The 16,312-nt window shown below is 41.0% G+C and overlaps 1 protein-coding gene across 1 annotated transcript in view; it reads right to left on the bottom strand.

The window, feature by feature from the left end:
- Positions 1-16,312, bottom strand: part of PTPRS (protein tyrosine phosphatase receptor type S) — a 270,711-nt gene that overhangs the window by 42,026 nt on the left and 212,373 nt on the right. Inside the window, exons 20-23 of the mRNA XM_070944543.1 lie at positions 14,411-14,568; positions 13,643-13,654; positions 12,949-13,061; positions 7,287-7,334 (exon numbers count right to left, since the gene is read on the bottom strand). Of these exons, the coding sequence (XP_070800644.1) occupies positions 7,287-7,334; positions 12,949-13,061; positions 13,643-13,654; positions 14,411-14,568 (331 nt within the window). The remainder of the gene's footprint in view (positions 1-7,286; positions 7,335-12,948; positions 13,062-13,642; positions 13,655-14,410; positions 14,569-16,312) is intronic.

The raw sequence follows: 16,312 nt of genomic DNA, 5'->3' as shown, positions 1-16,312 counted from the left end.
TTTGAAAGAAAGATCTTACAGGATAGAGGAGTTCTCTTCTCATCTAGCCTCTCAAATCCCCGAAAAACCTCCTTAATCTTATTACTGCAGAGAATTGAAATACACTCTCGCTTCCCGCCGCCAGGAGTTGGATCATTTGCTGGACAAAATTGGCCAAACATCTGTTCTCCAGACTGAAGTTTTTCTTTGCCAAAGGAGCACAGTCAAAAAAAACCCTTGATGTTGTTTCAGATGGTTTTGCCCCAAACTGAGTTTTCAAGCTGATGCTGAAATACAAGCTGGGTTTGAAATACAGGTAGTCCTCCACTTACAACAGTTTGCTTAGTGACGGTTCAAAGTTACAATAGAACTGAAAAAAGTGACTTAGGACCTTTTTTCCCCACACATATGACCGTTGCAACATCCCCATGGCCACTTGATCAAAATTGGGATGCTTGGCAACTGGTTTATATTTGTGATGGTTGCAGTGTCCCAGAGTCATGTGATCCCCCTCTTTGTGACCTTCTGGCAAGCAAAGTCAACGGGGAAGCCAGATTTAACAAACATGTTACTAATTACTAAAAAGAGCCTTGATAGTACAGGGGTTTAGTGCACCCTGTTATTAACACAGCTGCCTGCAATTTCTGCTGGTTCGAATCTCTCCAAGGCTCAAGGTTGACTCAGCCTTCCATCCTTTCTAAGGTAGGTGAAATGAGGACCCAGTTTGTGGGGGCAATAAGCTGACTTTGTATAAAATATACAAAAGAATGAAGGCTATTGCTTAACGCATTGTAAGCCGCCCTGAGTCTCCGGAGAAGGGCGGCATATAAATCAAATTAAAAAAATTAAAAAAAAATAATAATAATAATTTAACAACAACAACTGTGGCAAGAAAAGTCATAAAATGGGGCAAAACTCACTTAACATTTCTCTGTGTCATATAATATAGGTGGGTACATGTACAATTTTGTATTTATTTTATTCTGTCATGGTTATGTAGTGTATATTGGAGTGGTGACCCTTTGACAGCTGTATGCAATGAAATTTCATTTTGATGTAGGCCGATTACTGTACATTCAAAGGGACAATAAAGTTTATTGTATTGCATTGCATTGCATTCCTATTCTACAAATGTCTCACTTAGCACCAGAAATTTTGGCCTCAACTGGTTTGAACTGAGGAGGAGGCCTTTCTTTCATTAAATAGCAATAGCAATAGCACTTAAGACTTATATACCGCTTCATAAGTGGTTTCCAGACCTCTCTAAGCGGTTTACAGAGTGAGCATCTTGCCCCCAACAATCTGGGTCCTCATTTTACCAACCAGGATGGAAGGATGAGTCAACCTTGAGCCTGGTGAGATTCAAACTGCCAAATTGCAGGCAGCCGGCAGTCAGCAGAAGTAGCCTGCAGTACTGCATTCTAACCACTGCGCCACCAGGGCTCTAAAGAAATGGGAAAACGTGAAAAACCCAAGGATGATACAAAACATTTTGAATTCACACATCTTGAATTCCCAATTCTCTGTCCCAAGTTTAAAGGCATCTCTCTGAGTCTGAAACAGCTTTGTTTGAAGTCAATTCAGAAATGCCTCACAAATAATCAAACTGCTGTTTGAATTTGGTCATTTGAGGCACAAGTGACCTGGCTCTTAACTATCCGACTTTGAACACGTTATGTGAAGACAAATGAGAAGGCAGTAACGCTGGGAAAGGTGGAAGGGAAGAGATGGATACCTAGCAGCCAGGTGCGTGAACTCCATTACAGTGGCAATGGGAGAACCGTTGGAAGGTCTGATGGATCAAGGTAGAGGACAGACCTTCATGGAAAAAAAATCTATCTATCTATGTAGACTTTTGTCCTCTCTGAGCTTGGTGGTTTTCCTGCAGACATTTCCTTACTCAGCTAGCTAACATCATCACTGTAGCAATGTTGATGTTACTTAGTTGGGCAATGAAACGTCTCCCAAAAAAAAACAACCATGCTCAGAGAGAACCAAGAACTCCACAGTTCAATCCTGAGCTACAAATATTTCCATCTATTGGTCTCTGGAGTCCTTGGTGCTCTCCAAGTTTGGTTGTTTGCTTGCAGATGTTGCTCAGGAGCAAATCCCACCTTTGCACTGATGACATTAGTTAGTTTGGTAATAAAACGTCTACAAGAAAAGCACCAAGCTCAGAAAGCACCAAGGACTCCACAGTTCAACCTATCAACCTGTCAAAACCTATCTATGAGGCAACACTGACTTGATGGCACATAATCAATCAATTTGAACTTCATGCAGTGTGTTTCAAATTTGAAACAGTTCAGAACTGAAAGATTTGCAGGCAGGGCAATTGGTTTTTTCAGCCAAATCATGTTTTCTGAACGTTTGGCTCTGCTCTCTTGCTTTTTCCATGTATCTTTCTTCTATTCCTAACCTCATTTAACCCATCCATTTTGTCACAATGATTCCTTCATCTGCATCACAACAGCTTATACTATTTTCTGTTGACTTCTGAGCTCCTTGTATTTTCTTGTTCCTTTTCTTCCCACAACATTTAGTTCCTCCGAAACCTCTGCTCTTTGCAAATTCCAAACAAATTTCCAGCAACAAACATGATTAGATAATTTCAATTGGTACTTTACAGATTGGCACCCCACTGGTACCTTCTCCTACAGTGCTTCAGTGCCAGGAAAAGAAAAACATCCAATTCCACTATTCTGCAAATCTAGGATACTCCAACTCCAGGTTTGGAAATCCTAGAATCCTAGGGTTCAAAGGGACCTTGGAGGTCTTCCACTCCAAACCCCTGCGCAAGACATCAGTCCTTATACAGGTTATCCTCGATTTACAGCCATTCGTTTAGTGACTGCTTGAAGTTACGACAGGACTGAAAAAAGTGACTTATGACTGTTTTTCACACTTATGGCAGTTGTAGCATCCCCATGATCACATGATCAAAATTTGGACACTCGGCCACCAGCATGTATTTATGAGGGTCACAGTGTCGCAAGGTCATGTGATCCCCTTTTGCAACCTTCCGACAAGAAAAGTCAAGAGGGAAGCCAGATTCACTTAACAACCGTGTTACTAACTTAAAAACTGCAGTGATTCACTTAACAACGGTGGCAACTGAACAAACGGTCATAAGTAGAGAAGTACATGCATGTATTATTAAGATTATTACATAAGAAGGGCTAAAAAATGAGAAGGGAACTCATCTATTCATCTAGAAATAAGGAGACATTTTCTAACGGTGAGAGCAATCAACCAGTGAAACAGAAGTTGCTTTCGGAAGTTGTGGGGGCTCCATCACTGGAGGCTTTCAAGAAAAGACTAGACTGCCATTTGTCAGAAATGGTGTAGGGTCTCCTGCTTGGGCGGGGTGGGGGGGGATTGAACTAGATGATCTACAAGGTCCCTTCCAACTCTATTAACCTGAAATCTGAAAATCTACTTCCATCTCCTGCTCAGTGCAGGAATCATGCAAAGGAGGTGTCCCTTACAGATTTCCTATTCAAAAGATGTCTTCTCTGCAAGGGGTGTTCTCCATTCTCTGGGATTTAATGGATTTCACAGTCTGATGGAAGGAAGGGCAGCCTTCAAATATATCCCGAGGCAGACTCCCACGCTCTAAAGCAAGCTCCTACATTTGACTTACAAATGCCACACAGTGCAACCTCGCAGAATCAACCAAGAGAAATGACTAGTAGCTTGCCAGCATTTTATTAACTCGTGAGAGAGATTGAGATCTTGTTTCAGGAGCTGAACATATTCTCCTCCTGGGGAAGAAGAGGGCAGAGGTCTAACACACAGAGATGCACACAGGGACACACACACACAGTTCCTTTGGTTCCATGATTTTTTTGTTGCTTGGGCCTATCCCAGCAAGTGCTTCAATATAACACTTCAATTACAGTTCCAATAACCCCCTGCTTTTTATGACCCTGTAATCCTTTAATTCAATCAATGCAAGATGTACATTCAATCTATATCAGGGGCATCCAAATCTGGCAACTTTAGGACTTATGGACTTCAACTCTCAGAATTCCTCAGCCAGCCAATCTTAAGATTTATGGACTTCAATTCCCAGAATTCCTCAGCCAGCCAACCATAAGACTTATGGATTTCAATTTATGGCTGGCTGAGGAATTCTGGGAATTGAAGTCCACAAGTCTTAAACTTGCTAAGTTTAGAGAACCCTGATCTATATGAAACATTTTCAGAAGTAGACCAAGTGTTGAGAAGGGGAATTTAATTCATCCTCCACCAATTTCAGAGCTACGCACTAATGGTGTAAGTAAGATTAGCTGGGATGGGGGTGGGAGAATAGCAAAAGCACTTTTCATTCATTCAAGCCACCCAGTCTTATGAATTTGGAAAACACAGCTTTGTGAGTTTCCTAGTACTCTCTGAGCTTGGTTGTTTTCTTGCAGATATTTTATTACCCAACCAAGTAACATCATCAGGGCAAGCCCACTATATATAAACAGAGAGCCAATCTTCCTTCCTTCTGACACTGATGATGTTACCTAGTTGGATAATGTAACGTCTGCCAGAAAACAACCAAGCTCAGAAAGCACCAAGGAACACTTCTCAGCAGTTCAATCCTGAGCTATAAATATTCTCTTCTATTGGAAACACAGCTTTGACTACAATTTCATGAGATGATCCTGAGAGACCTTTTTCAATTTCTATTGCCTTTTTCCAAAGAAATATTTACAATGTAGGGATATAACAATACTGATCTACCTTACAAGATTATATGCCAAACTTGCCTTTAAGCTAGATCAGGCAGGCAATTGATAAAAGTGAATTATTTTTTTCTTTCAGATAGTCTATATTAGAGATGCCTTATTTTTTTAAAAATCCCCATATTAAATAAAAGCCAAGAAGCTTTTGTTCTAGATAGACAGGCAAAGCTATTAGATTAGGGAGAAGCTTTCTAAATGGAGCTAGTTCGGTTGTTTTTACTTATTTATAAGTAAAATTTTCTCTCCCATGATGGATAATATACAAATCAGGTCCCTAATATATCAGAGAAATATCAAATACAATGCTGCGCAAGAAAGCAATTTCTTGCAAAGCCTTCCTAGCAAAGTGAAACAGAACAAATATTGTTCTATTTCTTTTCCCTGATAAAAGCCTCTCTTGATATGAGTCTTCTGTTTGGAAAAATTCTTTTAAAAAACATGTTTATGTACAAAGAGGCCGATATTACTTTTAGGTAGAATAATGCATGAGCAGAAAAGGCCCCTCTCCCAGCCTGTTTCCTCTAATTCCATCACTGCCTAGGGAGCATAAGATCTTCCGACATCCTTATTTTTGGGCATCCTATAGATAAAACCCCAGGAGCGCACAGAGAAATCTCTGTACCATTTCCATTATTTTTACAAACTTGCAAAAAACACAAAGCATCTTAAGTAACTGCCAGTGTTGGTTTTGTCTCTTCCAGTTGCAAAGTGAGAAAGGTACCCGCATTGTGTGTTTGATAGCGGTACCAATCCTGACAACCTCCTGGCTTTGTTGCTATAACCTATTTTCCATCGTTTACACCCCACCCCAGTGATGGATGGGCCAGGCTCTCTTTTTCAGGGTAGGCATTCTCAACTCATGTCAAGAACTCCTGTTGCCTGTCAGATCCTGAATAGACCACATGGCTGGAGATCTGGGCTCTCACTTGTGAAGATCACAACAACACTACAAAATAATGTGTGCACTGATGATGTTACCTAGTTTGGGTAACGAAACATTTGCAAGAAAACAACTCAGCTCAGAGAGCACCAAGGACCCCAAAGTCCTCACCCTCCTCCTCTCTGCAAACTCCACTCCCTTCTAGCACTGTGATAGTTTGGGTAATGAAATGTCTGCAAGAAAACCACCAAGCTCAGAGAGTACCAAGGAGCCCACAATCCTCCTCCTCTCCACAAACTCTACTCCCTTAGTACTGATGATGTTACCTAGTTTGGGTAATGAACTGTCTGCAAGAAAACCACCAAGCTCAGAGAGAGCACCAAAGACTTCTAAGTGACTGAACTTTGCTCCTGATTCTAAGTTCAGAAGGTTGGGGTGACTCCAACTCCCAGAATTCCTCATTGGCCAACATGGTGATTGTGAAAATTTTGTGAATAGAAATCGAATGTTTAGAGCTACCTATCTCCATGCAAGACTTTGACGAAGGATGCCCCAAGACTAAACTGCAAGGCACATGCAACAAACTGGCATCATAATTCTCCAGAACCCATCCGCCTATCTTTGTACTGTATCTAATCCATGCCTCTGGCTTTTTTCATCAATGGAAATCCCTACAGGCCAATACAAATTCAGAGAAATAAAACTAAGTCTATCGTTATTTTTCTTTTCTTTTCCAGGTGAAGGTATCTATGAAGGGTGGCATTATCATACATTAATCCTTCTAGCTGAGTTTTCATCTAACTTGTTTGCTGGCTTTGCAGAATGTGTAGAACCATAAACAGGCTAAATTTTATATTTACCGACAAAGAAATAAAGGGAGATTAGTATAGATCTATTTCAAGCTATTTAGCTCTCGTCAGCTAGCCATACCCTTCCTGGAAGCAGTATGTTCTGTCCCATATTTGGGTAGAACAGGTTGCCCTGATAAAAAACACTTCATAAACAGGTTAGCTTTGCACAACTTGCTAAAACACACACACACACACACACACACACACACACACACACACACACAAAACCCCCTCCCAAAACAAAACAAAAACTAACCAAAATTAACATTAGACAAGTTTTACAGTGTTGTATGAATGCCACTACTACCTTTAACAGTCCTGGTAAAGAGTGTTGTGTAAACATAACCAATGTGTATGAAATAAGTAGGGAAGGGAAGGGAAGGCTAGCAAGTAGGTGTGGCTTCCAAAATCTAAATCTGGCATGCTGATAAAAGATGAAGGCAGAATTTCCTAGTAGTTCCAGCCCTGAACTTCTTTATAAAAAGAAAGCATTATTCTATCGATGTTCCTCTATGAGCCCGGACTTAATAGTATTTTAATAGACATATATAAGCACACACCAAGATTCAGACACAAATCTGGCTCTGGTTGTTTTGCAAAAGGCCTTTTGGCTTGAAAACTGTAAAACTGGAAGCACAATTAGACAAAACAAATGGCGCAAGACGCAGACAGGGAATGGCAGAAGAAACAGGCGCGGAGAAGGAAAGAAAGAGAGAGGAAAAAACAAAAATGCCAGGGCAGGAACAGCAACAGAAGATAAGCCAAATTTTTCAGGGGGTGGATGGAAAAGGAATATACAACCAATGAAACAGAGAGGAACGAAAACACACAGGAACTAACTTTCAAGGTCAAGCTCAGGGTCACTGAGAGGACTGCTGAGGCCAGAATCTGCAGAAAACAGTAAAACAAAAAGAAAAACAAAAAAATATATATACACTTGTATAAAAGAAATGCTACTCAACCAAGAAAAAAAAAACCAAAACCAACAACAGTAACAAAAAAAAGGCAACACAAAATATAAGAGGAAATGAAAGGATCTTTTTTTTCTTTTTTCCTTTTTTTCTGGGAATAGGACGGCATGCGGGAAATGTTTTTTTTCCTTGTTTTCTTTGAGGCTGATGTTTTATGTGCTTGATGCATTCCTAGCGCAATGGTATCAGGTCTTTTTAATAAACATGAGGATGTTTGTATTTATATCTGGTTATTAAAATAGAGAGACATTGAGCAAACAACCTTGGAAGGCACTTTCCCCATCCTTCTCGCCTATCTCCCCCACAACAGTCAGAATGTGCTGAGGTGTTTTTTTATATATATATATACTTTTAAGATAGATTTGCTTTAGAAAGGTACGCTTCGTGCCCACATTCTGAGACAGAGAAGCTGATGGAGTATCCTTATTTTCATATATGAATATTATGCACAAATACAGACAGAAATATATGTATATATACACTGTATACCACATATGTATGCAAGTGAGAACTATGCATGTTAAAAAAAAAACCCAGACTCTCACAGAATAACTGAAAACAAAGACAAAGCCAATAGAAAGGTTATGCAAATATTTACTGAAAACATCAAAAACAATTGGAAGACACGTAAATGAAACATACAAATAAAAATGGTGGATTCTATTGTGCTCCAGAATTAGCACTAAGTTGCAACACCATTTTCATTTGGAAGAGGATATGCTCCAATTAATTCAATGGAATTTCAATCGATACATATAGGATTGTACTGTAAAAGTCATTTACATATGATGCTTGGGACCAGTTTTTAAGAGTCATGCAAGATGTTACTACTTTTCCTAATTTAAAATAAATAAAATAAAAACTTGTCTTCTTGCTGTTAGTCCAAAGTTTCTAGATTTATCCTACCTCAAAAGACCCCAAAGCAGTCATTTTGCTTTGTTATGAAAATTCCTGCTGCTTCCTTTATTCTTATTTTTTGCTAAAGCCTGACTTTCTCTCTGCATTAGCGTCCAAGATGGCTAAAGCAATTCAGAATATAAAACAAACGAATCAATATGATTAAAATAAAACTGACAGAGTTAACATCTGTGAATTCCTTTTGACTTGCTTCAATCTTCTCGCCCAAATCAAAAACAAACAAAAATCCTTAACACACCTTTAAAGGTAGTGTTCGGGACTGCTTATCTGGACATTGTGTGTAACAACCACAATCAAAAACTGCCCCCCTAGCAACACAGGCTTCCTTCCAAACCTCTGCATCACTTCTTTTTTTCCTCCAGTCTTGAAATTTGGACTGCAAAATTCAGAGCTTAAATTTTGTGCTACACAGGTGGGTGGCTTTTTTTTTAACAAAGCTGGGCTATTTTTCTAAACAGAGAGAAGGAGAGAGAGAGAGGATACATACAGGTAGTTCTTGACTTACAACACTTCATTTTGCAACCGTCTGAAGTTACAACGGGATTGAAAAAAGTGACTTACTACTGGTTCTTGCAATTAAGATCGTTGCAGCACCCCTGCGGTTATGTGATCAAAATTTCGACACTTGGCAACCGGCATGTATTTATAACGGTTGCAGAATCCCAGGGTCATGTCATCACCGTTTATGGCCTTCCCAGCCAGCTTCTGACAAGCAAAGTTGATGGGGGAAAGACAGGATCCCTTAACAACTACAATGATTCATTTAACAACTGTGGCAAAAACAAAAGATTGTAAAATCAGGTGCGACTCACTTAACAACCACTCTGCTTAGCAATGGAAAATCTGCCATAGTGGCGAATATCTGTAGCTTGGGCGTAAGGCGAGGGTGAAGGTTCTTTCTCTGAGCTTGTGGGTTGGTTTCTGAGCATTTCGTTACCGGGCTAGGAAACATCTTCAGCGGAGTTTGCGGAATGTCTGTGTCGGTGTTCTTCTGCTTAGAAGGTCTTTGTGTGGTCAGTGGGTCTTGTGATGGGTCAGGTGTGGCCATGTCAAGTGGGGGTCTTGTGATGGGCAGGCCATGTCAGGTGAGGGTCACTGGGAGGTGAACTGCTGGTGGGGTGGGGGGGGCTTGTGTGGGTCGGTTGAGGGTTGGTGCTGTCTCTGGTTGGCTGTGAGGTTGATTTGGATTCTGGGGGATTCGTAGGCTGGTTTTAGATCACTGTGTCTGTTGATGGACTTGCTTGTGGAGTGCCAGGCTTTGATGAACTCGTGAGCATGGCGGGGGTGGTGGTAGCGTGACCGCCATGCTCACGAGTTTATTTTTGTGTTGCTCCAATTGAACTGGCGCTATTTGGTGTCGGTGTGAGTAGAGATGAAGGATTTGGGATCGTAGCCTATGGAAATTCTGGTGCCAACTGTGGTCGTAAGTCAAGGATTACCTATGCCTCCCTTTCACCTAGCCAGATAGGCTCTCAGGAAAAAATACAGAACTAATTTCCCCCCAGATTCAACTAATCAAGAATATATTGGCAAAAATGTGTTCAATTTTCCTGAACCATACTGAAAATTTTGAATGGTTTCTCTCCACCTCCAGAGAGGGGATAAAAGGGATAAAGCAAAGAAAAGGAGATAAAATAGTTTGGAGATAATTGAGCACCTTGATCAAGGGGGTGCCATGGATGATAACTAGACCCTAGCAACTGCCACTTAACAATCTTCAGAAGACCCCACCCAAAGAGATAAAATTAGGAGTTTTAAGCATTTGGGTTTAAGGTCCAGTTATAAGATTTGCGGCAGCAAAAAAGCATCTGCTCACAAACTGAGCCCCAGTTTGCTTTGTACCAAATTTATTAAATGATATTTAGTTCAGATTAAAAAAGATGTAGTCACCCAAATGATATTTTTGAAATATTAAAATAATGTTATTCTTTACTCATGATTATTCTAATCCTGCTGTAAAGAAAGTGGAATTCTCCTTTGCAAACATGAACTTATGGTGCTTCGTCTCCAGGTATTTGGGCACTGGGCTTTAAGTTCTGCCACAGAAAGAGAGACACTTTTACCTCCCTCCTGGCACCTGAGTTTTAGGCAAACTCTGCTTACATACCTGTGAATATTTGTTTGCCATCCAAAGTCCCAAAAACAATACAAATGAATAAACCTACAGCTGAGCTCTTGCATTTCGCCTCTCACTCTGGATAGCCAAAACCAAAAATTAATCATCTTCTGTGGTAGCCCCAGACCAACATCCTTTTGCCTAGATTTCAGTTCCCAATCTAGAAATGTCCATTAAAAAAATAGAAGGGGCAGGGAAGGAAGGGAAAAAAAGGGAAAGAAGAGAAAGTTAAGTGTGAAACCCCAGAGGCTCTATTTTACACTGGCAGGGGGGGGTATTCAGGAAGGCACCGTTTTGCAACCAGTGGCTGTGGAATAACTTCCCCTCAGAGAGGGATAGATCAGCTGCAAAAGAGATGCTCTTGCAGCGTTTGCGGTCTTGAAGGACAAAGGAGCTCCGACTTTTTGTCGTCATGCTGGGGAGTGGAAAAGCAAAACAAAGGGATTGTTTGCAGCTTCGTTGGGCACAAGCTGGATGAGCTGCTGTGTCAGGCTGCCAGGAGTCAAAAGAAGCAATTTGGGAAAGAATGCCAGGCTCTGGAAAAAGATCTGGTGATACCTGGATTGCAGTGGGACGACGGCTTTGCTGACTGTGGTTATGCCGTGTTGTGCTTTATCATCTAACCATAAACCTCTAACATTGCCTTGGCTTGAATTTCCACTTGTGAGGAAGGAAGGAAGGAGGGAAGGAAGGAGGGAGGGAGGGAGGGAGGGAGGGAAGGAAGGAAGGAAGGAAGGAAGGAAGGAAGGAAGGAAGGAAGGAAGGAAGGAAGGAAGGAAAAAATACAAGGCAGGAAGGAACAAAGGAAGGAAGGATATATAGACAGAAGAAAGTGGGAAGGAGGGAAGAAGGAATGAAACAGAAAAAAGGGAGAGAGCGAGGGAGGAAGGGAGGAAACGCTTCCTTTGCAAAGGGGGAGGGAAGGCATGGTCCCAAAGCAGGAGGCAGCTTTGTTTTGAAACCAGAACCAAACACTGTGCCCCAAAAATGAGATGAGAACACTTGGGTTATTTGCAGTTTCAGCCAAAATGGCAACTGCGTAGGCTGGTTTCCCTGCCCTCCTTCCTTCAATGGAATCCAGGGGAGCCTATCCCACCAGTCCAATCCAGTCAGCTGTCTCTTGGCATATTAGGATCTTCCTCGTTTTCCCCTAGTAGTCCCTGCCCTAAACTATTTGTGCCTGGAACTACACTGCCCATCTTCTTCCAAGACACCAGTCCACACACTACTACTTGCGACCAGCTGTTTGTGTGGAATATCCTGGACATCACATTTATTTTATGCAGATGTGCAAAGAAGCAGTTCCTCTTCCATCAATGCAAAAGTGGAAAAGCTGCTTCTCCCATGGTGTCCACAGCAGTTTCGTGAAATGTTATACAGATCGTCCTCGACTTACAACCATTCATTTAGTGACCATTCGAAGTTACGCTGGCACAGAAAAAAATGACTTTTGACTGTTTTGCACACAGTTGCACTGTCCCCATGGTCACATGATCAAAATTTGGGTACTCGGCCACGGCATGTATGTGGGACAGTTGCAGCATCCTGGGGTCACATGATCACCATTTGTGACCTTCCCAGCTGGCTTCTGGCAAGCAAAGTCCATGGAGGACACCGGATTCACTTAATGACCATATGATTTCCTTAACAACTACAGCGATTCCCTTAACAACTGTAGCAAAAAAAAAAAAAAAGGCTGTAAAATGGGAGAAAAACTCACTTAAATACTGCCTTGCTTAGCAACAGAAATTTTGGATTCAACTGTGGTCGTAAATCGAGGACTACCTGTGGTGAAAAAAATATTATAAGAAGCATTCCCCCTTTTTCCTCGTTCACATAACAAAGTGCAAGTAAGAAAGCTTCTTATAAAATCCTTTCCAGCTGCAGGTTTTGTTTTGTTTTTTTTTAAAAAAAGACTACTTGTGTTTTTTTTTTAATTTGATTTATATGCCGCCCTTCTCCGGAGACTCAGGGCGGCTTACAATACGTTAAGCAATGTGTTAAAAATGAGTTAAACGCTTTTTAAGAGGGCCACCATTTTAAATCAATTGAAACGGGCATTGTATTAGTTAATCACCTAAGCTCCTTCTCTGCTAAGCAAAGGTAAATTCTCTCTATTCTACCAATCAAATTCTCTCTATTCCACTGAGCAAAGTCACAAAAAATGTGCAGATTTCACCACCTAGTCTAATTTATTCAGCACAAAGAAAATAATGAAGAATTATGGTGGTCCATTTACCCACCAAAAGCCTCATCCAGCTATTTCAGATTTTTTCAAGCATGTCCTAAATAAAATGGACTGAGATTTTGCTTGTTAGTCGGTTGGTTTACGTGAAGAGCACATCGTCTAGAAACGGAATTATACCACCGATATCTCACCGGATATACAATTACACATGCGTGTGTCTTTGCGAACAGAACTTCGCCAGGACATGAAGTGGTGTCAGAAGCATGCAGCCATCCAGGAAAAGAGGGAGGGTGGCATGAAGCTGGTTACCTGGTGTCTGGAAGTTGATGCGCCTCATCTCCACGGGGTCTTTGGGGTGATGAGGGGTGATCTCAGCGTTATTCAGTAAGCACTTGATCCGGGGCTCGGAGTCTTTGCGTTTGCTGGAGGGAGAAAACAGGAGGAGGCAGGAAAGAAGCCGATGGGTCAAGAGAAGGGGGATCAAGTCCCAACAACTATCGCACACAGCTGGAACCTGCAGTGTTTAATCGGGCAAACGATGCTCGACTTTAGACAAATAAATACTTGTGACCTTTTTTGAATGAATAATCATTGGACGTCCAGTAGCAGGGGGAATGATATATTAAAACTAAGAACTGTGCTGAGCACCAGAAAATTAAGTCTTTTCAGTACAATTAGTCCTCAATTTAACACCATAATAGAGGCATAAAATGAATCAAATTTGGAAGCCAGGAGGTTAAGCTCGGTAGTACAGATGCAAGGAGTGCTATCAGCTGCCTCAGCCCTCCTTCTGGCAATTATCTTTATTTATCTTTAATTGTCCTCTGTCTATTTCAGAATTAAAATTGGTTTGTAGTTGTACTGCCGGCGATAGGCCAGTAAGTTAAAAGGGCTTGTCTCTTCCACTTTATTTTCTCCAGTTTTCAGAGGTATTCCTGATTTTCAACTGCATCAAAAGAGACAGTAAGCATTTAAAACAGAAACAAAAAAAAACCCCTCTTACCTGTCTGGCTTGCTGTCCAGGGACGCACAAAAAGAGAGTGAGAGGAAAAAAAAAGAAGACATAATATGAGATAGTAGCTGGGAGATTCTCGGTTATCCTTAAGCCTTCTAACAGCTCAGGAACCTTCCCAGTTCAAAGCTGATGATCACTTTTGGAAGTTCAGCCTCCTAGGTATATTTCTGGTCGACATCAGTTGTCCTCCACTAGATGTCTTCCAGACGTTTGGGGTTAGACTCTCTCCTTCTTCCCCCCTCCCCCTCCTTTAGCTATCATGTCTGGAGCACACCAGGTTGGAAACGTCTGAGTTTAAAGTAAGGGTTTATATATATTTATATATCCCCATTTATTATTTTTATAAATAACTTATTTATAAAATATATTATTTTATTTATAAAATTTATTATTTTATTTATAATAAAATATATTATTTTATAAATAACTTGAGGTGGCAGACATACCGAATATGCCTTCTTCCTCCTATTCCCCCCAACAACAACAACCCTGTGAGGTGAGCTGGACTGAGAGAGGGACCTGGCCAAAGACACCCAGATGGCTTTGATGTCTAAGGCGGGAATATAACTCACTGTCTCCTGGTGATTGGCCTGTACCTTAACCACTTAACCAAATTGGGTCTCGGGGTTAGATTATTTTGCCCAAGGAGACACAGTCCTTCAAGGGAAAAAAAATCTGCTTTAAAAAGAAAAAAGGAATAGCCCTGCCCATGGAAGAGGATCCTCTCAAACCAAAGAAATGAACACTCCCACTTACTTCTTGTACAGGAGGATTGCAATAACAATGCAGATAATAAAGACTACAGCTAAAACTGGTCCAATCACCCAGATCAGCCCCTCCTCTCCTTCAATCTTGGGCTGGGGATCAGAGCTGTCCATCTGGATGGGATCAGAGAAGGGACTGGCAGCGTACACCTAAAACAGAAATCAAGGACATCAAGCGTGTAAAGCAGAGGTGAGGAACTATGGCCCCTTTATGAATGAATTCCTTTTTTTCCCCAATTTTTTTATTTTATACCGTTTATATATATCAATGGGTGAATGGTGTGAAACCTGGGTATCATACATCTCAATACAAATAAACATAATATTATTACTACTAATTATTACATTTCGTTTTCATTATTTTATTTTACACGTATAAAGATATGTGTAAACATTATTTTATAATGTTTACATGTATCTTTTACACGTGTGTACACACGTGTGTATACACACACACACACAATTATTCCCCTTATTCTATCTCTCTAAACTTTTTTTCTTTCCCATATAGCTATAATATTCAAAGACGTGTTTTTTAAATTCATATTTCCCTTAATTAACTCTTCACATCAATTTATATCAAAATTTCATCCTTCATTCTTTCATTATTCAATGTCTCAGGATATACTTCTAGTACCAATCACAATCATTTATACATTTAAAGTACATCTACTCATGTTCTTTCCAATCCTTCAATCCATATAATTCTACTGTTAATACACATGTTTACATTAAAATATATTCTTTCATTATCTAATCAGCCACTGTTTAATTCTAGTATTTCACTGCTAGTCATATTTTTATGCAAGTTTAATAATACCGTCATTCAAAATCTAATTTTCCATTTGTTGCTTAGTTCTTATTCCCCTATCTCACTTTTCATATCTGTTTATATTAAAATATTATCCTAATATTTATCACATTATATATAAAATAATTATCCAACCTATATAATTCTAATTCTAATCCCCCCCCCCCTTATCTGTCACCTCTTGCCTGAATCCAAACTTTTGATCTTATTTTCTTTTTGGCTTGCCACCCATATTCTTCTTTTAAATCTTCTATATTCTGACTATGCAATTTAACTTTTTCTCCCCTCTCTACCCTTTCCCAATGTCTAGTTTCAGAACTATTTGTTTCAAGCCCCGTCTCTTTTCCTCAGTTCTCTTCCTGCTTCTCCCATTCCCTTTTTAAGTCTTTTACAATATTTTCCTCCTGCTTTAGTCCCTTAATCACTATTAATTTTAGTAATATTTCCTCCTTGTTGTCTTCTTCTTGCTGGTTTCTCAGTTCTGCTTTCCCCTCCATTCGTTCTGATGGCTCCATTCTTTCTTCGTTATCCTAGTCTTTGCCCATTATCCCTTGTATATTTCCCATGGACTATACCCATGATGGCGAACCTATGGCATGCGTGCGACAGGTGGCACGCAGAGCCATCTCTGCGGGCACGTGAGCCTTCGCCCTAGGTCAGCGCCGGCCAGCTGATTTTTGGCTGGCCCCTCCACACGGTCTGTTTTGGATGCCAGGTAAGTACAGGGCTTGTGCGGAGGCAGTGAGAGGGCGAAAAATAGGCCTCCTGGAAGTACTGGAAATGGGCTGTTTCCGGCCTCCGGAGGGCCTCCAGAGGGCCGAGGGAGGCCATTTTCGCCCTCTCAGAGGCTCCAGGAAAGCCTTAGGAGCCTGGGGAGGGCAAAGAAACGGACCTACCGGAAGTACCAGAAGTATGGAAACGAGTCGTTTCCGGACTCTGGAGGCTTCAGGAAGGCCTGCTAGGCCCAAAATGGGGTGCAGGGTGGGGTCACACATGCAGGCATGAAGGGGCGGGGGAGCAGTCGCACATGCATGCGCAGAGGGGGGGGGCAGTGCAGGGGGTTGCGCGTGTATGTGCAGGGGA

Source organism: Pituophis catenifer, unplaced genomic scaffold, assembly GCF_029215685.1.
Source record: "Pituophis catenifer annectens isolate HBS135680 unplaced genomic scaffold, rPitCat1.0.hap2 SCAF_1, whole genome shotgun sequence".
Taxonomy (NCBI): domain Eukaryota; kingdom Metazoa; phylum Chordata; class Lepidosauria; order Squamata; family Colubridae; genus Pituophis; species Pituophis catenifer.
Note: the sequence above shows the minus strand (reverse complement) of the source record. Positions and strands in the feature narration are given on the sequence as shown.